This window comes from Mirounga angustirostris, unplaced genomic scaffold (genome assembly GCF_029215605.1).
Source record: "Mirounga angustirostris isolate CCGP_5_RB_7025 unplaced genomic scaffold, mMirAng1.0.hap1 SCAF_13, whole genome shotgun sequence".
Classification (NCBI taxonomy): Eukaryota; Metazoa; Chordata; class Mammalia; order Carnivora; family Phocidae; genus Mirounga; species Mirounga angustirostris.
The window spans coordinates 61,652,257-61,676,472 of record NW_026991721.1 but is presented as its reverse complement, the minus strand read 5'-3'; the positions used below and the strand labels follow the sequence as shown (position 1 = coordinate 61,676,472).

The 24,216-nt window shown below is 45.7% G+C and overlaps 1 protein-coding gene across 6 annotated transcripts in view; it reads left to right on the top strand.

Moving 5' to 3' along the window:
- SCUBE2 (signal peptide, CUB domain and EGF like domain containing 2) overlaps nt 1-24,216 on the top strand; it is a 68,436-nt gene that overhangs the window by 38,258 nt on the left and 5,962 nt on the right. For 5 of the 6 annotated variants that reach the window (XR_010407005.1, XM_045894179.3, XM_045894178.3 and 2 more), the window contains 7 exons: nt 564-719; nt 1,111-1,317; nt 14,726-14,896; nt 15,477-15,644; nt 16,367-16,528; nt 18,862-19,059; nt 20,138-20,290. Coding sequence is in view for 5 of the 6 variants with exons in the window: in XM_045894179.3 (XP_045750135.1) it covers nt 564-719; nt 1,111-1,317; nt 14,726-14,896; nt 15,477-15,644; nt 16,367-16,528; nt 18,862-19,059; nt 20,138-20,290 (1,215 nt within the window). In the remaining variant the exon portion in view is untranslated. The remainder of the gene's footprint in view (nt 1-563; nt 720-1,110; nt 1,318-14,725; nt 14,897-15,476; nt 15,645-16,366; nt 16,529-18,861; nt 19,060-20,137; nt 20,291-24,216) is intronic. The other variant, XM_045894180.3, reaches the window with a different exon arrangement.

The following is a 24,216-nucleotide window of genomic DNA, read 5'->3' as shown; positions in this document are numbered from 1 at the left end:
GTGCATTGCTGCTGGTTATTTCAAAATGAGACATCGCTGTTAATGCGCCTTCCAGCTTCCCCTCTGGGTTGCAATTACTCCAAGCTCAGTTTGCCTGAAAGCAGGAGTTGGTTTCCTTTCCACTCCTGTGCTCATTCCCTCTTTGACGCCTCAGCCCCTGCTTGGTACATCACAGTCCAGCTCTAAGGAAACCAACTGTGAGAACACGGAGCGCACACCTTAGCAGGCCGGCAGTTAGGACTGCAAGGTGACCCTGGTTCCTGTCTTCCCTGTCTTCCACACATGTGGCACACATCCAGCATTCATCTTCCACACAGTCGCACACATCCAGCATTCATCCATGAAAATAATTTTCAAGAGCTAAATTGTTAAGTTATATAGGAGGCTCTTCAAAATTAAAATGTCATCGTGCTCCAAGCTGAGGCTTGCAGCGTCCTGGCATCTGGAGTTAATCACTTCGTCCCTTGAGAGTTGTTCTAATGAAATGTTTACTGAGCTCTAGCGAATGTTCAACTGAGTGCTTTGCCAGGATCTGGCTTCCGATAATTTTGTTTTTCATACAGAGAAGCACAGCTCAGTAAAAGAGAGCTTCCGCTACGCAAACCTTACATGCAGCTCCAGCAAGCAAGTCCCGGGAGCCCCTGGCCGCCCCAGCGCCACTAAGGAAATGTTTATCTCTGTTGAGTTTGAACTTGAAACTAACCAAAAGGAGGTGACAGGTTGGTTTGAAAACAGTCTGTGGTGCCAGGCTTCTCACAGCTTGCTCCTTATTCCTTTGCCTTTCACTTTTCGTCATTCTTGGTGGGGGGAGAAGATAACGCAACCACCGAAGTATCTCCTGTTTTTTTGTTTTTTCACTCCCAAACTAAACTGAATTGGTTTGGAACCTCATGGTTTTATCTGTTTCATAAAAACTCAAAGATTCCATTTTGGCCAGCCAATTTCCGTTTGAGTCAAATGCTGCCCAGCCTGTGAGGTGCCCAGCCCCAGGTCTCCCCCCATTCTGTCCCCAGGGAACTGTGGGTGTTGGTGGGTCCCTCACCACCCTGGACACCCTCACATGCTGCAGCATGACCTCCTCCCCCATGGCGATCCCTCTTGTTTTGGTAGCTTCTTGTGACCTGAGCTGCATTGTCAAGCGAACAGAGAAGCGGCTCCGGAAAGCCATCCGCGCGCTCCGGAAGGCTGCCAACAGGGAGCAGTTTTACCTCCAGCTCTCGGGCATGGACCTGGAAGGGGCAAAGACGTCTCCCAGCGCATCTGAACACCGAGTGCAGGCCTGTGGAGTGGGCCAGGGCCACGCAGGAAACCAATGTGGTGAGTGACCTGCTGGCTGGGACAGTCTTGCTAACGGAATTGTCTTGAGCTCCGTAAAGACTCAGGGTCACCAAAAGTGTGGCCCATTCTCTCTGTCTGGGCTCACTCCAGAGAACACCGTGGACACCCACTGTCATTTGGGAACTACATGTTGGGGCCTGTTGTGTCTGCTGGACCAAGAGCTCTCCAGTGCCTGGTATAGTGTCTGGCTTGTGGTGGGCACTTAATAAATGCAAATTGAAGAATGGAGAGGAAGAGTTACGGTGATGAGAAGAGGGAGTGCTGACCTTAAAGGGTCTGATGGACGGTGGTCTTCAGAGCACTGTGGCCCCGGGCAGGGACAGGACTGTAGGTGGGAGGCTCCCCTGAGCCTCCTGCACGCCCCGCTGTCAGTTCCTGTCATCTCCCTCTGGCCCAGCTGATGGCAGTTGGGGGCCCGCTTGGCAGCCTTATGAGATCCCTGGGCTTCAGCCCAAGACTCCTAGTAGTGACAGTTCCATATACAGTCTGCGTGTGTGTGTGTGTGTGTGTGTTTCAGAATTAAGTTTTGACACCTGGCATTTGAACAACACCAATTCATGAAGTTCTAGGCAAGAGGGACCTGGGCAAGAGGTTCTAGGGTGGTCGGTCTTGAGATTTGTTTGTTGGGTGAAACTGTTCTGGGCATTTATGGGAGATTCTGCCTTTGTAGGTAATCCCTTTATAGTCTCACTTTATAAAAATCATGGTAATGCTTTCTTGCATTTTCCTCTGACACAAGTACAACATTAAGATGGTATCTGCATTATCCCATTCAACCTGAATGGTCATCTTACCAGCTTGCAGTTATTATCTCCACCCAACAGATGAACAAAGCAGAGCACAGAGGGCTAGGTTCTTTTGCTCTAGATCACATTGATGGTCTGACTCCAAAGCCTGTGCTCTGGTCCCAAGTAAGGTGTGTTTCGATAACCAGACCCCTCCAGAATAAATTGATGTCCTTTCTCAAGCATCATTAGAAGGCCCTAGAAGTGAGGCTTGAGCTAAGGAATAATAAGTCAGTGTTTCTGAAGAAGCAAAACTGAGCCCAAGGCACTCATTGAGGAGAATTGTCAGCAATAATCCCCCAGCCCAAATCTATTGTTTTGCCAAAATGTAGTAAAAATCAAGTGTAAAATCAAGTGTAATTGTCCACCAGGGGCTGGTTCTCAAATAGTCTTGACTTTTATTCTAGCTGACTCCCTTAAAAAGAAAAAAAAAAAAAAGTTAGAAACAATCCAGCTGGTTGGTTTGTTCTCATTTAAAATTCTAAGACTTCCAGTCTCCATACCAAAATGGTGATGAGAGTTGGCTGTTGCTGACCTACTTTAGGGGGTGAGTTGCAGAAACTGTCAGGGACAGGCAGGCCAGTCTTCCTGCTGGCCTCTCAGAGCTAAACTGCGGCCCCTTTCCCCATTTGCTATCCTGTTAGGGAGAGGCCTTGCAGCCTTGCCAGGGAGTCTCTGTGGCCGGTTAAGAAATCAGGCAAAACTAGAGTATTACCAATACTACCATGACTGTGCTCCTGGGAAAAAGGCCCAGGAATGAGGATCAGGAGTTACTTAACAGAGGCCTCATGACCATGACAGCTTATGAAAGACGCCGTGGCTGTTGTGTGTGTAAATGTGTCCTGAGATGCTTGTCAGGCTAAGTTAGGTTGGATTTGTTGCTGAGAGGCAATGTGTCTTGTCTCAAGAGCTCCCTCTAGCAATGGATGACTTCTGTAAGCCTACATGGAACCAAATCAGGTTCACCCTGTCTGATAGCAATGTTGAAGATTTTACCCTGTAGAGAAAAGAGCACAAAGAATTACCAGTGAAATTTCTTCCTCCTGCTGAAGGGAGGAAGTGTGTATAAGGAGGGGTTGCATGTGTTAATTAGAAAGATGGGGTAACTGGGTGATGTGCGTTAAGGAGGGCACGTGATGTGATGTGCACTGGGTGTTATACGCAACTAATGAATCATTGAACACTACATCAAAAATTAGTGATGTACTATATGTTGGCTAATTGCATTTAAATTAAAAAAAAAAGAAGAAGAAATTTGCATTCTACACAGAGAAAGAAAGAAAGAGAGAGAGAGAGAAAGAAAGAAAGAAAGAAAGAGAAAGAAAGAAAGAAAGAAAGAAAGAAAGAAAGAAAGAAAGAAAGAAAGAAAGAAAGAAAGAAAGAAAGAAAAGAAAGGCTTTTTACCCAGAGGACACATGGTGTGGGCTAGGGAGTGAGTGTGCTGGAGCAGAGAGTGTGTCATGTTCCTTATATTCCTGGACTATTTGCTGGTCTTAGAACTTCATAAAGACCAAGTTTACTGGTATTTTTTGAGTTCTGGGTGGTACATACAGTGGAGACATGCCTAGGATAGTTCTTTTTGAAAATTATTTTCAGTGTCAGTCAAAAGGAGCCCCCAAAAGCATTTGGAGTTGCTGGAAGGGCAGATGGAACCATTACATTTTTCCTTTAAAATATTTTTTACTTCATTTCCAGGTACCGAAATAGTGTACGTTTCCAGTGGTACAGAAACGTATATAGTAAGGGTAAAAGTTATCTTACTCTTTCGGGAAGAATCAGTGGGTTGCTATGTATTTTTCTACATCGGTTTTCATGCACATATAAAAATGAAATTTTATTTCCATTCAACAAATATTTATTGAGCACCTACGGTGTGCTAGGTACTATTCCAGGTGCTGGGAATGCAGTAATGAAATAAAAAGGTAAAAATCTTAGGAGGAGGGAGCCAGATCACAAACCAATAAAGAAGGAAGTATATCGTGTAGTCAGTGGTGGTAAGGGTATGTGAAGGGTAAGCAGGGCAGGGGAATAGAATGTGGCAGGGGAGGGGGATGGCTGAGGAGGAACATACACCACCCCCCCCCCCCCAGCAAATGTAGACTATGGTCGGAGACGTGGTTGTTGCAGAGTCATTTGGACAGAGTCCCAGCTGAAGGATGCAGCAAGTACCCAAAACCCTGAGGCAAGGGGAAGAAGGCCAGAAGGATAGCTGCAGGAGAGGGGAGAGGGAGGAGGTCAGAGCAGTAGCCAGGGGCCAGATCACGTAGGAATGGCAAGCCGGGTGAGGACTCTTGACTCTGAATATGAGTGAGAAACAAAGCCAGTGAAAAGTTTGAGTAGAGGGGCAACAGGGTTTCTGACTTAGGCCTTAAAAGAATAACTTTGAGGGCGCCTGGGTGGCTCAGTCGTTAAGCATCTGCCTTCAGCTCAGGTCATGATCCCAGGGTCCTGGGATCGAGCCCCGCATCGGGCTCCCTGCTCTGCGGGGAGCCTGCTTCTCCCTCTCCCACTCCCCCTGCTTGTGTTCCTGCTCTCGCTATGTCTCTCTCTGTCAAATAAATAAATAAAATCTTAAAAAAAAAAAAAAGCATAACTTTGACAGCTATCGGCTTATGTATGAAAAAAACATATTTTAAAAACATATATCAATATATGGGGCACCTGGGTGGCCCAGTCGGTTAAGTGTCTGACCCTTGATTTCAGTTCAGGTCATGATCTCAGGGTTGTGAGATCGAGCCCTGTACTGGGCTCCACACTGGGCCTGGAGCCTGCTTGGGATTCTCCCTCGGCCCTTCCACCCACCTTAAAAAATATATATCAATACAATTTGAATAGTGCTGGGTTGTTTCTAATGATAGAGTAGATCATGAGCACCCATCTGTGCTAATAGAGGAATTACCTTATTTCTTTTAAAGCTTCCTAGTCTGTATTTGTTCTAAGATACCAGTATTTATTAACCATACCCCTGTTGGTGAACCTTCCTAATTTTTTAACTACAAACAATGCTGCACAAAGATTCTTTTTTTGCGCACGTGGCCAACATGTTTGAAATGTCGTAGAAGTCCACTTATTGGGTCAAAGACATGCAGACTTAAAACTTTAATAGACACTGCCAAATTCTCCTCCAAAAAGACCATGCCTCCACAGATTCCCTCCAACCTTGTAGCTGAGTGGTCATTGTCCCACATCATTGCTAACATGGGTTGTTTATCATTGATATTTTTAATTTTTGCAAATCTAAGCAAAAATGATAGTCAAATGTTAACTTGTTTTTCTTAGATTATTTAGTAAAACAGTATGCCGTCATAAGCCTGTGGCCATTTGGATTTCTTCTGAGAATATCCACATTCTCTGCCTATTTTTCCACTGAATTGTTTATTTTTCCAATATCACTTAAAAAATAAATTTTAAAGTCCCAAGTCATCAAAGAACATAATCACTTCTGACCAATTAAACACTTTTTTTTTAAAGATTTTATTTATTTATTCATGAGAGATAGAGAGAGAGAGAGAGAGAGGCAAAGGCAGAGGGAGAAGCAGGATCCCCACTGAGCAGGGAGCCCGATGCGGGACTCAATTCCAGGACCCTGGGATCATGACCTGAGCCGAAGGCAGACGTCCAACCGACTGAGCCACCCAGGTGTCCCAACACTTTCTTTATTATAGTCATTTTTGCATAGAAAAGTCTCATTCATTTGGCATGTAAGGACTTTGGGGACAGCCTGCTGCAGGTGAGCTTTGTACCATCTGTGATCAATTCTAGCAAGATGGCAAAAAAAAAAAATAGTGATTATTTTCTCTGAGGAACAAATTCCTTAAGCTCCATAGTTAATTCATAAAGTCTTTTATACCTAAAGAAAAATTAATGATTACATGGGTTTCTATATATCTTTCATAGCTATTTATCCCTTCATAAAGGATGAATTATTTAAGGAATATACTTGCCTAAATATATATTTTAGTATTTGATTATTCTTAAAACTTGCTGAAATTTTTAGAAGACACAATCCAGGCAACTGGCAAACTGGGAAGTATTTTGTGCCTGGGTTCTTGAGAGAGACTGGGAAGGTTTAATTCAACTTTCAAGAGCAGTAGCTTTCCTCTGCAGTGTTGAGAAAAATTAATTCAACCAGTATATATTCAGATATCACTCTGTGCCACTCTGAACTTGGGATGAAGCAGTGAGAACATAATGGGTGAGGAGCTTACTCTTATGAAGTTCACTTTCTTACAGAAGGACATGGACAATTAAAAAGTAAAGAAAAAGGTAATTTCAGAAGTTATAAGTACTACGAAGATAAAAATACAGAGAAGGACCGAGGGGAGGAGGGATTACTTTCCACAGGTGTTTAGGAAGGCTTTCAGAGCAGGTGACATTTGATCTAAGTGAGAAGGAGCTGACCTTGTAAAGCTCTGATGGGGGCAGAGGGTGTTCTGGCTGTGGCGAGATCAGCAGGTGCAAATGGCCTGAGGCAGGAATGAGCCAGGCATTTTCTTCTTAATTTTTTCAGAATTGAGAAATTATTTGCAACTGAACAGGCAGAAATTTTCTTTTCTGTTTTAAATCATGGAAAATCTAAAGTCTGTACTAGCAATATAGACCAATATTAGACCAATACTTATCACACAGACTTGGTAGGAAATTCTTTTGATTAAAAGAGTTTAAAAAACATGATTTAGGGGATGCCTGGGTGGCTCAGTCAGTTAAGTGTCTGACTCTTGATTTCGGCTCAGGTCATGATCTCAGGGTCATGAGATCAAGCCCTGCGTTGGGCTCCATGCTGGGCATGGAGCATGCATAAGATTCTCTCTCCCTCGCCCTCTGTCCCCCACCCCCCCACTCACTCTCTTCCTCTCTCTCTAAAAAAAAACAAAAAAACCCCACAACACATAATTTAGTAAAATTTTGACATTTATTGAGCACTTACAGTGTGTTTAACACTGTGCTAAGCACTTTACATATATTATCTCATTTGATCCTTATAAGTCTGTTTTGCATCATCCCTTTTTTACAGATCAGGAAACTAAGGCATAGGGAGGTAAAGACTTTTCCCAGCGTCACCCAGCAAGTAAGTGGCAGTGCCAGGGTTTCCGATCCAGACCCGTCTCAAGAGCCCGTGTCCCGAACTCTCTCAGTGGGAATGCTTTCACTTCTGGGAACAGCCTGTGCCACGCAATTATCTAACTCCGATAGCTCTCATATGGAGAACCCTCCATGGGCCAGCCCTGCAGCGGGTGCTGAGGAGGCCTGGATAAATAAGACACCATCCCTCAAGTCACACTTGGTCCTCCCAGGGAAGAGTTAGAGAAGCCTTCCCAAAGAGAAGAAGCCTAAGCTGAGTTTTGAGAGATGCACAGATGGAGTGTCAGTGGAAAGAAGTATTCAGGCAGAGGAGGAACCTTGGGGAATGAGACTGAGCAAGATGCGCACAGGGGTGATGGATACCTCAGTATCACTAAACCCACAAGGTGGGATGTGGTGGGTAGCTTGGCTCGTGGGAAAAGCACGGTAGGTCATGAGAGACCTTGAGTATGCTGCTAAGGAGCCGTGGCTGTATATCGAGGTGACAGGGTGCCATTAGAGGGTTTATTCAGGGAATGCCCATGTCGTATTTGTATTCTAGCAAAATTTCTTTTACTGGATTGATTGTCAGGACCAGAGGCAGAAAACCCACCTTGGGAGGTTTTGAATGCTTTGCATGAGAGATATTGAGGACATGAAGGCACTAGATGGACTAGAAAAGAAGCAATGGATTCTAGACATGTTTAGAAGGAAATGTGAGCAGCATTTGGTGATAAATTGGATTGGGGACTGAGAAGAGGAAAGAGTTGGGGTGAGCTCAGAGGTTTCTGACTTGGCCTCTGATCCATCCCTTGCTTCCCACATGTCCCTCATCTCACCCAGCCCTGTTTCATATGCAGGAGGCATGGAGAAAAAGCCTGTGGGTTGGTTGAATGGTTGGATGAATGTGATCATTGAGGAAGAAATAATCAGAAAAGATTTATAGGAAAAGCAGGAAAAAATAGGCTCTTCAAGGAGCCCGAGGAAGAAAGAAAATTCAGATGCAGGAAAGGAGACTAAAGACTGAGTTCTGAGTCAAAGACACCAAGAGGAGTGCAGGGAGTCAAGTCAAGGAGACTTTGGAGTCAGAGAGGGAAGCAGTCCGAGAAACATTTTAGGAACGTGAGTCTGACGGTAGGCTGGGCCCGGGCTGAGGCAGGGAGGAACAGAGGCAAGGGAAGTCGTTGGAAGGGTATCACAGAAATCTAGATTAGAGATGGTGAGAATCAAAGCACCCTGGTGCCACGGGGATGGAGATTATGGAGATTAGCTGATGGACCAAAGGAACATAGCTGCAGAATGCTGCAACTGGCTGATTGATGGGGCAGGGAGGAAAGGTCTGGAATAATAACTACGGGCTGGATTGCAAGGGTTGGAGGCTTGGTGACTGGGGGAGCAGAGATGCTGTTTATAAAAAGCAAAGTCAGAGGGATAGGAAGGACTGGGCAGGGAAGGGAAGGGAAGAATTCACCTTGAGCACGTTGAATTTGCATTGCAACAAGACTTCCAGGCAGTGATGTCCACGGGTTTCTGAGAATCTAGGAAAATGACTTTATCTTATCATGTGTAGACCAGCCCTCCTATCCTGCATCTGTCCACACATACTCTGACCTGCTTCCTGTTAAAATGGATGAACAACCCATGCTCCGACCAAGCCCATTTGCTTTCCCTTTCTCAAGAACATTGCTCCTGTTGTTGTCCCCTCAGTCCCCTCATCTCAGCATTCTTCCTCTCTGCTGTATCATTGCCAACCGCACACCAACCTATCTCCTGTCTTAAAAAACAAACAAACCCTCCTTTGACTTCATGTTTGTCTCCAGACACTGCCTCATTTCTCTGACGCCCCCTGTAGAGCAAAACTCCTTAAAAGAATTGTCTAAACTTGCTGTCTTTGCTTCCTCCCCTCCCATTTTCTCTTCAACTCCAGCTGGTCTGGAGTTTTTGTTCCCAGCGTCTCTACTGAATCTGCTTTTCCCAAGATTTATGTGATCAAATCCAGTTGCCAACTCTCATTCAGATACTGGGGACGCCTCCCTCCCCCCAGAAACACCCTCTTCTCCTGGGTTTCAGACACCACACTCTTCTGGTTCTCCTTCTACCTCACTGGCTGCTCCCTTTTCATTTTCTATGTTGATTCTCCCCTAATTTTTCATCTCTCAACACCAGGTACCCCCGGGGCTCAGTCCTTCACGCTCTCCTACCTGATCTCATCCACTGCCGGAGCTTTAAACACCATCGTGCGCTGGTGACTCTCAAACTGCCCTCTCCAGCTCTGATGTCTATTTTGAATTCCGGACTTTTCTATCCCAGAATGTGTTGAATGTTCTTCATCACACACACACACACTGAAAGTAAAATATTTTTGAATTTATGAACATTTACTTATTTCAAAACTACATACTTGTTCTATTGGCTAATATATTATGTACATCATAACAGAAGGCGGTACATATTAAATAAAAATTTTAAAATAACTGGCTAGCATCTTTAGGTACCACATTTATCCTCTGGCAAGGTCCATTGCTAACAGTAGTGGTTGTAAATCTATCTTTCAAATAGCCTTTTTGTTCATTGCTAGTCTTTTGGCTCAGCTCTTGTCAGATCTGATTTCTGTTTCAGTGTCAGGATATTTGACAAAGAACTAGTCCTGGAGTAAAAGTTGCGTCCGCACGGCTCTTCTCTGTCCCTGACCCGGGGCTTGCATTGTTGCTTGTAGTTTCAGGCCAGGGTTTTTGCAGGCTTGCTTGAAGTTGCTGTCTATTTTGTGCCAGTTAGTTTGGTTGAAGATGGTTAATATAATCAGGAAATCTATTCAACCAGGCAAACTGCGATTCTCAATACATTGAAAGGAAGCAAAGCTGTCAGCACCTTCCCACCCCCAGAGTTGTGGAATGCCTGTCCTTCTCTTTCCTTGGAGACTTTGTGTCCTCACATGTTATGTCTATGACTCATGGAGATGCAGACCGGCTGAGGGACCTATCTCATACCATACACTGGGCCCATGAACCTTTCTTTGTGTCTAATTTTTAGGTAAAAATTAATAGGCATAGATGTGAAAAGGCTTTGCCCATACCCAGTGGATCATTTCATAAACCCCCAAGGTGTAATATTTGACCTTGGAGACCACCCGTAAAACCAATGTCTTCTCAATACCAGCATTTGCCTGGCCAACAGGCATCTTTAACTCAGCGTGTCTAAACAATATATTTTATCCTCCTCCTTCCCTCTCAAGTAAAACCTACTTCTCCCTCATCACAGTAAACAGCACCTCTACTTACCTTGTTGCTCAAATGGAAAATCTCGCATTCTTGACCCTCTCATTCTGTCATGCTCCTCACCCAGTCCATCAGCAAATTTTGTCACATCTGCCTTCAGATTATATTCTGACTCTAAGTAGTTTTGTCTTCCTCCATCATTACTGCTCTATTCCAGACCACCAGCATCCTGGGCCCAGTCTGTTGTGACAGCCTCTGAGTTGTTTCCTACCCTTGCCTGACTCACTGCGTTCTCCACATCGCAGCCAGAAGGTCTATTAGAAACAGAAGTCAGACCATGCCATTCCCCTACACAAAACCTCCAACACACTTAGAGTAAGGTCTACTTTCCTTGCCATGACCTTCAAGAACCTACATCATCTGGCCCTTGCTTGCTTTTTAGAATTCCTCTCCTATCACCCTGGCCCTTTCACTCTGTTCCTGCTACACTGGCTTTTTTTTTTTTTTTTTTTTTTGCTAACAGGCAATACCATTGCGAGGCCATTTCCCTAATTTCAGTCTGATCTCTGCTCAGAGAGGAAAGCCTGGCCACTCTTCTGAGACCGCAAACACACGAACTCCACCCCCACCCTTTGTCTTCCCTTCTTACCCTGTTTCACTTTTCTTCACCGTACTTCCCTCTAGGTAACATTCTACTATATATTTATTGTCCATATTCTCCACTAGAATGAGAGTCCCTTGAGGGCAGGACCATGTCTGTCTTCTGTGCTATAGCCCCAGCTCCATTTAGAACAATACTCCGCACATAATTAGTGCTAAATATTTAACTGAATTAATGAATTTTCACAGGGACAACAGGTGACATCCCAAGGATAGCCACCCACATTAAGAGAAAAGAGGGCAAGGGGCAAATCTTCGGGGAAATATTTAAACTGAGGGCAAAAGAGGCACTCTAAAGGAAGTGACATCTCAGCCCCCGTTAACCAGACATGACGAGAATATAGCACGCACTGGGGAGCCCAGCCAGGAAGGCGTCAAGTCCACTGTCCCAACTCTAAGAAGATTTTCGAATAGCAAACCTGAACACACACCAAGACCTGAACAGGTGTGACAGCTCAACCTCTGAGCCAGGGGGGTGCTCTCTCCTGTTATCCTGAAACACTCATTTAAAAGGGTTTCGAACCAGGATCCCAAGGCCACTGTGTGGTTCTAGCCTCTGAACTGTGACAAAGCAGCAGCCCCTGAACACCCTGGGAATCTGCGGGGGCTGCTTGTGGCTTTCCTTCAGAAGTCAACGCGTGACTCTTAAGGAAACAGATGCTAGAGAGTGACCTCTTTTATTAGGTTCACCATCTTCACCACAGAGAGACCATAGTGTTTGTCCATAGCCTGAAATACTCAAAGGCCATCCTGTTGAAAAGAGGGTGAGCCTTCAGGTCTCTTTGTCCCCATTAATCCTGGTCCCTGCTGGTCTCTCTCGTTTGCATCAGAAAAGCTTTCTTGTATTTTTTTTTTTTTTAAGAGGGGGAGAAAACAGCTGTGTAGGATTTGAGAATGGGATTTTAATGGTCGCTGAAGACACACAAAAGCTTTGCTGTGATCCTGAAGTATTCTGGGGGCAATTGACTTCTTTGTCTGGGGCAGCAAAACAAGCTGGCTGCTCAAGGAGAAAAGAGAACCAACTGGAACGTGTGATTGAGGTCTCTTCAGGCCAGATCTTCAGCACATTTGCAAAACAGTTTTCAGGCATGTCTTCAGAATCACTCTTTGCTGTTTAGCTCATTTTCACCTTGTGAAAGAAACAAATTAATTTGGAAAGTGCTTGGCAGGAATTATTTCTGTAGGTCTTTCTGGAAGGAAAATGGAAACTGTGAGCGACAGTATGAGTTTGTTTATGTGAAGCAGGCCTTTCACGGGGAGAAAAAAAGAACTGGTACCCTCCCTTCTGCAGGCTGGCCCGAGGGGCATTTCTCAGCCCTTTGCCCGGTTGGAAAATTGCAGCAGATGTGGGACATTGTGAAGCTTCTCAAAATGTAACCTCGAAAAGGCTCTGGGGGTGTAAATAGTTCTAAGGACGCGAGCGGACACCTGGAGCTGAGGGAGCCCATCCAGTTAGGCTTTCCAGGGAGAACCAGAGCTTTTCTTGTGTGCCTGCGGAAGGGACCTGTTTTCCACCAGAGGAACTACGACCATGCTGATCTGACTCTAAGTTATGGTTAGTGAGGCTTTGAAATCATTGCCATCATCTGGCGTTTTCCCGTTAGGCAATTGAATTTTACAAAAATGGAAATGGCTTGGCTAGAGGGGCTCCGGACAGCCTCGGTTTTATTTACTGTCTGCCAGCCTCCACGACAGTTGACTCCTTAGAGCCAGGAAGGAGTTATTCTCTCCCTCCTGGCCTGCGGGCCCTAGGATAGTCAGGTGGGACATGGGATAAGAAGACACAAATTCGTAGTACATAATTCAGCCCAGCTTTTCATGGGAGATGAGCTGAAACCAGAGTCATCAGGGAAAACACTATCCAGGGAGGCTGCATTTAGAGACTAGGTCCGGAATTTTAGACTCTTGTCTGCCACAGGTCTAGGCGTCAGACTCATTATGTTGGTTGCCGAGAAAGCAAGAGTTTGGTTCACTTGTAATTTTTTTAATATGATAAAATTAAATAAAAATGATACCTGAATATTAAAGAGACAATCCAAACAACCTAAAAAAGTATTAAAATTTAGATTTTAGAGTAGAATTTATGGATTGATTATGTTTAATTGTAGACCTAGTATTTGAAATGTGGCATATTTTAGCTTATTATGATTTAGAAAAAAAACCTTGTTTTGGGGTTTTTTTTAGATTATGAAATGAATAATGAAAAGACATTTTTATTAATAGTAATAGAGAACTTTGCCATGTTTAACCCTGAAAGTGTATATGCAGATTGCATTCATCAGATAGCGTGAAAACAGGTATTTCCCCTCACAGACATTAAAAAGATATAATAGCTAATTTTATCATGTGATATTTTGATTTCTATTCCTCAGCAGCTTAAGTATGAGAGAAAATGTGTTTATTCTAGTCAGACTCCCCTAACGCCACAGAAAGAATCCTTGGCAAAGTCTTGAATTATGATTCAGTCCGCACTTTTGCTAGAGACCTCTCTCCCCCTTAAACTCAAAGCTCTTGATTCTCACCGTAGGTGTATTTCATAGACTAGCTGTGGGACCTTGGCCAAATCATTTAACGTCCTTAAGTCTCTGTTCTGTAAAATGGAGTTAATAATAGCACCCAACTCCTTAGAGTTGTTAGATCCTTAGGGTTGTTTTTAGGGATAATTGAGATAATGTATGTAAAGCTTTTGGCATGGTGAATAGGAGATCGTGAATACTCAGTAAATGTTAGCCATTAGAAAGGCTCTTTTGATGGTTATGTTGATGTTTGAATATGATACTAGAGAACCCATTTAAGCATATTTACTTTATATTCATATTCTAAAACAAGATGTAAATCTACATTTAACTAACAACACCAGAAATATAGTCAGAGGCATAGTTTATTAATTTCCTTATAGTTTATTCTTTGGGGAGACATTTAGCATGGTTTACTCTTCATAACATATTAACTTTATTATAAACATGAAGCATGTTGTGTTGGAGCTTATTGGTAAGACTCTCGAGATTACCCTCCCCACAGCCACCAGAGAGTGAGACCCAGCTCTGGTCATATTCCTCTTCTTTCAATGGCTCCTCCACCTGAAGAAGAAAACCCAAATGTCTGGCATTCAAGAATTTTTAAAATCTATCCCAACCTTCCTTTCTTCCCTCTCCTCCTATATGTCATGCATGACTTTTTATGACCTGCCCCTTTTCCTTCTTGGAGAGATCCTATTCATCCTTTAAGGTCCCACATCAATGTGGCCTCCTCTAGGAAGCCTTCAGGGATGCCATCAGCCAGAATTAATAGCACCCTCTTCTCTGTTCTTTCAGTGTTAGGCCTGTGTTCAATGAATGATTTTCACTTTATAATCCTTCTCACAGCCCTGTGAAATAGGAAAAGTCATCAAGTGCTTGTGCTCAAAAATAATTAGGACACTGTGATCCCTGTTTCCAAGGAGCTCATGATCTAGGGACCATGTGAACACCTCTAAGAGTGGGCAACAGGGATCATGGCAAGAGGTATACACGGAAGACCCAAAGATGGTACACATTCTGTATTCAGGGTTTTTGTGTGGAGGAGTGTGGGGTCAATGCCATCTATTTACCTTTATCTCTAGCACTTATATCATCCTTCCTTGGCTTCTGTGCCCTCACTGACCAGATCGTTTCCCCCTTTGGCTAGTCAGTTGCAGGGCTGGGACATATTATGATGGAGCACAAGAACGCTGCATTTTGTGTCCAAATGGAACCTTCCAAAATGAGGAAGGACAAATCACATGCGAACCTTGCCCAAGACCAGAAAATCCTGGAGCCCTGAAGACTCCAGAAGCTTGGAATGTATCCGAATGTGGAGGTAAGGGTTCTGCCTGCCCCTTCTTACTCCTCTGGTTTCCAATATTACTTAGACAGAGAGGGTAAGTAGCATTTCAGTGCAAACAGTGCATATTGCACTGTGGGCTTCCTACGGGCAGGGACCATATTGGCTTCATCTTTGGCTCTCCAGTGCCTACCTCCGTGCCCAACACATGCTGGGCTGATGCTCACTTGAACAAATAAATGAAAAGCTGATAGAATACATTCCAGAGCAGAGGACCCTCCCTGGGGGCTCCTGCATTGCAATCACTGGCTGGACACTGTGGAGTCCTCAACCTTAAGCAAACCCAGGCCTGGTGCCTACGGTGGAAGCTGTTAACACTTGGCTCCTTGGTCTCCATCTCTGCCCTGTGCTTTGTAGCCCTGTGTGTAAACATCAGGCGCTCACATGCCATCTTCTCAGGGGCAGTGGTGGGGCAGGACAGGGCTTCTCTCACTGAGGTGGGAGCCCAGGTCAGCACGGGGCCACGGGTCTGACCAAATTCTGAGCTCATCGACAGAGAGATGGGAAGGGGTCTGCCCTGGGGCCTTGCTCATTGAGGGTCATTGGTTTTTCCCAGGTCTGTGCCAACCTGGGGAATATTCTGCAGATGGTTTTGCACCCTGCCAGCTCTGTGCCCTGGGCACATTCCAGCCTGAGGCCGGCCGAACTTCCTGCTTCCCCTGTGGGGGAGGCCTCCCCACTAAACACCAGGGAGCCACTTCCTTCCAGGACTGTGAAACTAGAGGTGAGGACTTGGCAGCTTGTCTTTTTCCAGAACTGAATTTCCATTTTGAGAACCACGGGAGTCTGGTAAAGCTCCGATCAAGCCCAGTCCGGAGGTGCCCGGTGTGGTATCCCGGTGGCAGGTGGTCAGGGCCCAGCTCCATCCGCCCCTGCAGGAAGTGCGGGGAGCATGGGAACTCCCTAGATGTGTTCTCCCCCAGCCACCTGGGCCCCTGCAGATGGGGCCGACTGGTCTGGGAGAGGTGAGCAGGTTTTGTGCAATAGGTTCTTGGCTCCTTCTTTCCAGTCTTCCTCCATCCCAGGCCCCTTCCCTGCAGCTCCCCTCTCATATAGGTCCTACCTGTCCCCAGAGCCCCACCGCCACCTCCCCCAGGGACCCAATCCCAGGCCGGGCATCTGTTTGGCAAGCTCAGAACCCACAAGCGTGCTCTGCATGAAAACCTGGGCTGTGCTCATTTATGCCTGACTGCATGCACTGTAAACGCTTTGAAGATACACCCATACTTTGTTCCCTTTGTATTTTTCTCAGTGTCATGAGTCACAAGTCCACCCAAGCTGGCTATTTAGGGAATTAAGTGTTGATTAGCCCTAGATTAGTAGGAAAGCAGTACTTCATTTGGGCATACAAATTTATTTCACAAACTGTGAAAACTTTATGTGACCAGTAATGAAAATAGTTTTGTTTTTTTTTTTCATTCTTTCCACTCTCCCCCAACCCCACAGTTCAGTGTTCACCTGGACATTTCTATAACACCACCACTCACCGATGTATTCGCTGCCCAGCAGGAACATACCAACCTGAATTTGGAAAAAATAATTGTGTTTCTTGCCCAGGAAATACTACCACTGACTTTGACGGCTCCACAAACATAACCCAGTGTAAAGGTAGGTCTCTCTAAGGCTTTCACAGTCTTGACCAAGAGGAAAGTGCCTGGGTCCACCTGACGCTGGGGGGGTTGGGGCAGGTGTCCCACGTCCACTGAGAACCATGAGAACACTGTTCGCCCAGCTCCCGGTGCCCCAGGTTGGCGCTAAAGGAGAGCCAGGCTTGGCCCCCAGGTACTCAACTGTGTTGATCCTGGCTGCTTCTCTAGGCACCTTGATAGGCTATACTTGCTGACATTTCCTCCCAGGGGCAGAATTTCAGTTAAGCAAACATTGTTTAAGGACCTGTTACATGCTAGACACTGCAAACAGAGTAAGTCCCTGGCCCTGTAGATAGCACAGGCTGTGGGATTGCCAAGGAAAGAACAATTCGTTCTGTCTGGAGAGATGAGGAAAGGCTTCTGGAGGGCATGTGAAGGTTTTGATGGAGAGCATGGGAGAGAGCAGGACAAAGAACTTTATACCTGAGACAGGAGCCGCGAGGAAACACAGACTCAGAAAAGTGAAAGGCTTTTTGGGAAGAGACCCCTGGACCTGGATCATGCAATGTTTGAGGGGAACCTGAGGCAGATCAGGGAGGGAAGCCTTGAATGCCACACAAAGGATTTGGATTTGTATCCTATAGGAATGGGGAAGCAGATCATTCAAGGACTTGCCGCATGGTTGGCTGGTTGGTTGGTTTTTATTTTTATTTTTTTTTTATTTTTTAAAGATTTTATTTATTTATTTGACAGAGAGAGACACAGCGAGAGAGGGAACACAAGCAGGGGGAGTGGGAGAGAGAGAGAAGCAGGCTTCCCGTGGAGCAGGGAGCCCGATGCAGGGCTCGATCCCAGGACCCCGGGATCATGACCTGAGCCGAAGGCAGACGCTTAACAACTGAGCCACCCAGGTGCCCCGGTTGGTTTTTAATCATTATGTAAAATTCTCCAGGAAATGTTAGAAGTAAATTGCAGCTAATCTATTGTCAGTAAGACAGCGGTGTAGGGGAGCAAGGAGGTCTCCCCACACTGGAGGAATTTGGGATTGAGGTTCAGTGTTGGAAAATTCTTCCCTGGGCGCCTAGGTGGCTCAGTTGGTTGAACGAAGGCCTTCAGCTCAGGTCATGATCCCGGAGTCCCAGGATCGAGTCCTGGATCAGGCTCCCTGCTCAGTGGGGAGTCTGCTTCTCCCTCTGACCCTCTCCCGTCTCATGCTCTCTCTCTCAAATAAATAAATATTTTTTGTATGTGAGTAAAGCAATAGAAGTTTATTAAGTAAAGATACAGAAAAATCTCTCAAGAATGAGAGGGGTCCCGACAGGGTTGCCAACGAGGAATAAATAAAATCCTTAAAAAAAAGAAAGAAAATTATTCCCGATACCCAGATGAAATCTGTTTCCTTGCCCTCCCATCCCCGGCCCTTGGTCGGCCCTGAGAAGCCACATGGCACAGATCCTCAGGTGGTCCTTCAGACTTGAAGGCAGTTTTCTGAGCTCCATGGCTCTCCCCACTCGACCCCCTTCCAAGAAGAAAAGCCTGTTTATTTTTTCTAATGGTAATAATAATTCCCAGTTACAATTAGAGAGGAAAAAGTCCCTTCAACATCCTCTCTTGTACACATTCACCTGACAGTTTTAAACAGTAAGCGCCTTGAGGGCAAAGACTGTGTCTTTCTCATTTCTGAACCCCCAGAGATTTTGCTAACATTTGTTGGGTGAGTGGAGAGTCAATGAATGAAGATATGAGTGAGCTGGGTGTGTGTGTGTGTGTGCACGCATGTACTCCTTGCTTTTGGGGCCAGAGGTGAGTATCCAACATGCCCCAAACTGGCTGATACCCTATTGGAATTCCCTTCCACACCAAAAATAAAATGTGGTCTTGGCCAGAAAGAAAAGAGAAAGAATATGGATATCACGAAATCATCCAAGGTCTCTAGGAAAGGGTAAATACGCTGTAATTCACAGTAAGCTCTGTTCTTCCTATTTTGACAGACCTAGAAGTTCTGTGTCATGGGTTCCCCTGGCACTTAGACTTTGTAAACAAAATACTGAAAATCAAAGTTGTCCTTTGTTTCACTAAGGCCTGCTCAGGATCACCTTCAAGTTAATGAGAAAATGGTAACTCAGAGGGGGACTCAGTGGGGTGAGCTCTGTGTGGGGAGTTAGTGGAGTTGGGCTCCCATGGGAGTGCTAGGCATTACAGGACACACTAATTCCACGATGGTGCTATCTGCAGGCCCCATGCCCTGATGGCAACAGGGATGCAGCAGTTTTCATCAGCCGAGCTGCTGGTGGCCATGGTGGAGTGATGACAGTGTTGTGCCTTCATGACTCATGGCATTTCCCCTTCCAGATAGAAGATGTGGAGGGGAGCTGGGAGATTTCACCGGATACATTGAATCCCCAAACTACCCAGGCAATTATCCAGCCAACACCGAGTGTACATGGACCATCAACCCACCACCCAAGCGCCGAATCTTGATTGTGGTCCCTGAGATCTTCCTGCCCATTGAAGACGACTGTGGGGACTACCTGGTGATGCGGAAAACCTGTGCGTCCCCTCTCTCTGCCCCCCCCTTCTAAGGCTGGTGGGGAAGCCTGCTGGCCTGCTTCCCAGCTTTAAATGTGGGCAGCAACCCTAGGGTGTCACCTCCATATTAGAACAGAGATGGACATGAGTTTATAGCATTTGCCAAGAAACAAAATTTAGACAAAGACCCACCTTGAGGCCTCTCGTTGAACCCCAGAGGTAGTGATTCTGCAGGCCAGTCTTTCCCTTTGGGCTCACCGGGGACCCTTCCACAACATCACAGGGAGCCAGTGAAGCTCATGGAGGGCTGCCCCACACACTTGCTTCACCATGGGAAGCCACTCGGGCTTGGGGACTGACCAAGGCTAAGGTCATAGTCCAGCCAGGAGGGACCCTCCTCCCATCTTGGCGCATGACCCAGGGTCCATTGAGAGACACTGCCATCAACACAACTCCCAGGCAGTGTAGTGAGTGGGCCCAGCAGCCAGATTGCCTGGATCTGAACCCAGCTTCACCTCTTGTTAATTCTGTGGTCTTGGACATACATTCTGGATCTTTCTGTCCCTCAGTTTCCTTGTCTGTTAAAATGGGGATGATAATAGTTGCTGCCTCATAGAGTCATCATGAGGAATAAACGAGTTTATATTCCGAAAGCACTGAGACTAATAATGAGACACAGAGCCACGATGCGTTTGCCTCTCTGAGAGTGGTTACAGAGTCTGAAGTCAGCTGCACAAACTTCTCTGGTTTTCAGAGGGTTAAGTGAGATAAGGTCCATAAAGCGCATCCCACCGGGCCCCACCTGGTCTTAGGAAGCCATCAGGGATTGGTGGTGATTCTTACTGGGGGGCAGCAGGTAGCTCTGGAGCACTGGGGCCCGCTGTTTCTCTAGCCCTGGGCCTTTCAGTGAGCCTGCCCTGGGGGCCTGCAGTCACCAGCCAGTCCTCTCAATTTCCAGGGCTTTGGCCCCTGTGATGGCAAAGCTGGGCCTGAAGAGCTCTTGAGCATAACTTGTGTATGGTGTATTTGAAAAGATGAGTGTTGTCTGCCTGCTCAGGATGAGTCTTGAAGCCCAACCCCCTCCAACTTCCCTTGGCAGCTTCATCCAATTCCGTGACAACATATGAAACCTGCCAGACCTACGAACGGCCCATCGCCTTCACCTCCAGATCAAAGAAGCTGTGGATTCAGTTCAAGTCCAATGAAGGGAACAGTGCCAGAGGCTTCCAGGTCCCGTACGTGACATACGATGGTAAGCACTGTGAGGCTCAGGCTGCATCCCACGCAGGGAGCTTCTCTGCTTTCAGGTGAACTAACCTCTGGGCCAGCTAGTGGATTGCTGACAAGTACACATGCTCAGAAAGGCAGGTGGGATAGGGAGAAAGGACATTGCTGACTCACAGGTGCCGAATTTTATTTTATTTTTTTTAAAGATTTATTTATTTATTTATTTGAGAGAGAGGATGAGAGAGAGAGCACATGAGAGGGGGGAGGGTCAGAGGGAGAAGCAGACTCCCCGCCGAGCAGGGAGCCCGATGCGGGACTTGATCCCGGGACTCCAGGATCATGACCCGAGCCGAAGGCAGTCGCCCAACCAACTGAGCCACCCAGGCGCCCTTCAGGTGCCGAATTTTAAACAGATATTTGGGAACACTGGCTATAGGAATGAAAAGATCTTTCAGAAAATAAGTAAAAGTGAGCATAGCTTGGTGGGTAAGAACATGGGCCAACCCTGGCCTAATCTCTTTGGTGACTTTGTGTAAGTTACTTACCATCTCTAAGCCTCATTTTCTTTCTTTTTCTTTCTTTCTTTCTTTTCTTTCTTTTCTTTCTTTCTTTCTTTCTTTCTTTCTTTCTTTCTTTCTTTCTTTTTTCTTTCTTTCTTTCTTTCTTTCTTTTTGACATTTTTTGAAAAATTTAAATTCAATTAACATATAGTGTATTATTAGTTTCAGAGGTACAGGTCTGTGATTCATCAGTGTTATATAATACCCAGTGCTCATTATATCATGTACCCTCCTTAATGCCCATCACCCAGTTACCCCATCCCCCTAACCCCCTCCCCTCCAGCAGCCCTTAGTTTGTTTCCTATGATTAAGAGTCTCTTATGGTTTGTCTCCCTCTCTGATTTCGTCTTGTTTTATTTTCCCCTCTCTTCCCCTATGATCCTCTGTTTTGTTTCTTAAATTCCACATATGAGGGGCGTCTGGGTGGCTCAGTCATTAAGCGACTGCCTTCGGCTCAGGTCATGATCCCAAGGTCCTGGGATCGAGTCCCACATCGGGCTCCCTGCTCAGCGGGAAGCCTGCTTCTCCCTCTCCCGCTCCCCCTGCTTGTGTTCCCTCTCTCACTGTCTCTCTCTCTGTCAATTAAATAAATAAAATCTTTAAAAAAAAATTCCACATATGAGTGAGAGCATATGATAATTGTCTTTCTCTGATTGATTTATTTCACTTTATACACTCCAGTTCCATCCATGTTGTTGAAAATGTCAAGATTTCTTTTTTTTTTGATGGATGCATAATATTCCATTGTTTATATATACATCTTCTTTATCCATTCATCTGTCGATGGACATCTGGGCTTTTTCAATAGCTTGGCTATTGTGGACATTGCTGCTATAAACATTGGGGTGCAGGTGCTCCTTCAGATCACTACATTGTATCTTTGGGGTAAATACCCAGTAGTGCAGTTGCTGGGTTGTAGGGTAGCTCTATTTTCAACTTTTTCAGGAAACTCCATGCTGTTTTCCAGAGTGGCTGCACCATCTAAGCCTCATTTTCTTAATGTGTAAATGAGGATAATCATTAGACCTAACGTGAGAGTTCAATGGGATAGTCCATAAAGGACTTGGTGCAGTGCCTAGCACATAGTAAATGCTCAGTAAATACTAGCTAATTATGACTGTGGCTTTTATTAAATGGAATCCTGAGAAGGGAGGAGAAAGACTCAAGTTCTGGCCCTGTCTCTGCTACTAATTTGCTGTGTGATTTTGGGCAAATCAGATGACTTCTCTGGTTTCATTTTCTTCTTTTTAAGTAAAGGGGTGGTCCATGTGAGTCCTGGGGCCCTACCCAGGTCTGGGACTTGGTTGACAAACATTTACTTGGAATACAAAATGAACAGGACCTTGTCCTGCAAGACCTCATAATCCAGTGGGGGACAAGTCATCTGTTCATTCATGAACTTATTCATTCATCCATGTACCCCAACAAATACTTAGTGAGCAGCTCCTGTGCTAGGCATTGAGCAAGCTGCTAGAGACCACATGGTTAGTGATGAAACACAGCTCATAGATGCTGTAATGTGGCAGGTACATAGCTTTGTGTGATGGTAGAAGAATGGGCACCAGTTCATTTTGCATGGGTTTTTGGAAAGAATACAGCAAAATCTCAAGAGATTTGTGTCTTCAAAGAACATGAGTTGTTTGTTGTTGTTGTTTGTTTTGTAATGGGAAGAAGAACATTAGGAAGAGAGAATGATATAGGCCACAGGATAGAGTACCTGACGTGTGTGGGGACTGATTAACAGCCTGATTGGGTCAGTTGGTAGGGTGCATGGGGCTTAGCAGTGAGAGATGAGATTAGAAGGGTGTGGAGGTGGTGAAGAGCCTTGAGTGCCAGACTCAGAAGGGTGTTCCTAATCTCACAGGGAGCCATTGAACTGTGCAAGCCTTTTAGGCAGACAAGTGCCCAAAGTAGGTGTTTTAGAAAGATTAATATTCTGTGGATTTTATAAAAGCAGTTCACATAGTTTATTTCTAACCTGTTACAAAAGCCAGGATTATCATCTCCGTGCCTGAAACCATGTCAAACCCCCAAGACAAGGGCTCATAGGATCAGACTCCTAGGTAGACACCAGTGCCTCCCACGTGGCTCTGCTGAGAGAGACAGAGCACCCCATCTGCCCGAGAGCAGGACAACCAACAGCCTCCCCTATCTGGGATCAGTGAGGGAACCAAAAAAGACATGGAGACTCCAGGATAAATATCACTAAAGCGCACATATTTTAGCCTGGCTGTTCTCAACTCTGCCTTTGTGGCACACAAAAACATCTTGATTTTTTTTTCATTTTCTCAAATAAAGAGTTGTAGCTTGAGCCAGGGAAATTACACATAACTCTGCTTAGGCCCATGAGAATGTGTCTTACACATGTCACAGAAGAAAATAGTTGAAAACTGTTGCAGGTCTTTATTCAGAGCTTATTCAGTCTTTTTATTTATTTGACACAGAGAGAGACACAGTGAGAGAGGGAACACAAGCAGGGGGAGTGGGAGAGGGAGAAGCAGGCTTCCCGCTGAGCAGGGAGCCCGATGAGGGGCTTGATTCCAGGACCCTGGGATCATGACCTGAGCTGAAGGCAGATACTTAACCGACTGAGCCACCCAGGTGCCCCCTCAATCTTTGTTTTTATTTTTATTTTATTTATTTTATTTTTTTAAAAGATTTTTTATTTATTTATTTGAGAGAGAGAATGAGAGAGAGAGAGAGAGCATGAGGGGGGGAGGGTCAGAGGGAGAAGCAGACTCCCTGCCGAGCAGGGAGCCCGATGCGGGACTCGATCCAGGGACTCCAGGATCATGACCTGAGCCGAAGGCAGTCGCTTAACCGACTGAGCCACCCAGGTGCCCCCTCAATCTTTGTTTTTAAACATGTACTTCAGACAAGTTTGATACCTGGTTTCCAAGCCCAGAAGACTAGAAATCACGTTTAGAAGGGACAGGTGCTGGGGTGCCTGGATAGCTCAGTCAGTTAAGTGGCTGACTCTTGATTTTGGCTCAGGTCATGATCTCAGGGTCCTGGGGTTGGGCCTCATGTTGGGCTCCGTGCTCAGCGGGGAGTCTGAGGATTCTCTCTCTCCGTCTCCCTCGGCCCCTTCCCGCCCCCCCCCAACTCCTGCTTGTGCTCTCTCTCTATCAAATAAATAAATAAATCTTTAAAAAGGGGGGGGGCAGGTGAGGTTGCTGCAGACTGGCTCACTGACCCCTGCAGGACGGGGAGAGTTGCAGTCATGGCTGACCTGTACTGAGTACGTGTACTGAGTACCAGGCATGTGCTAAGTGCCCCTGACATGGCACATTCCTCACAGTTGCCCATGAAGTAGACACGATTCTTTGCTGGTTCTGCAGGCAAGGCCACTCGGGCTTAGAGATTAACTTAGACCACTGGCCTGAGGTCA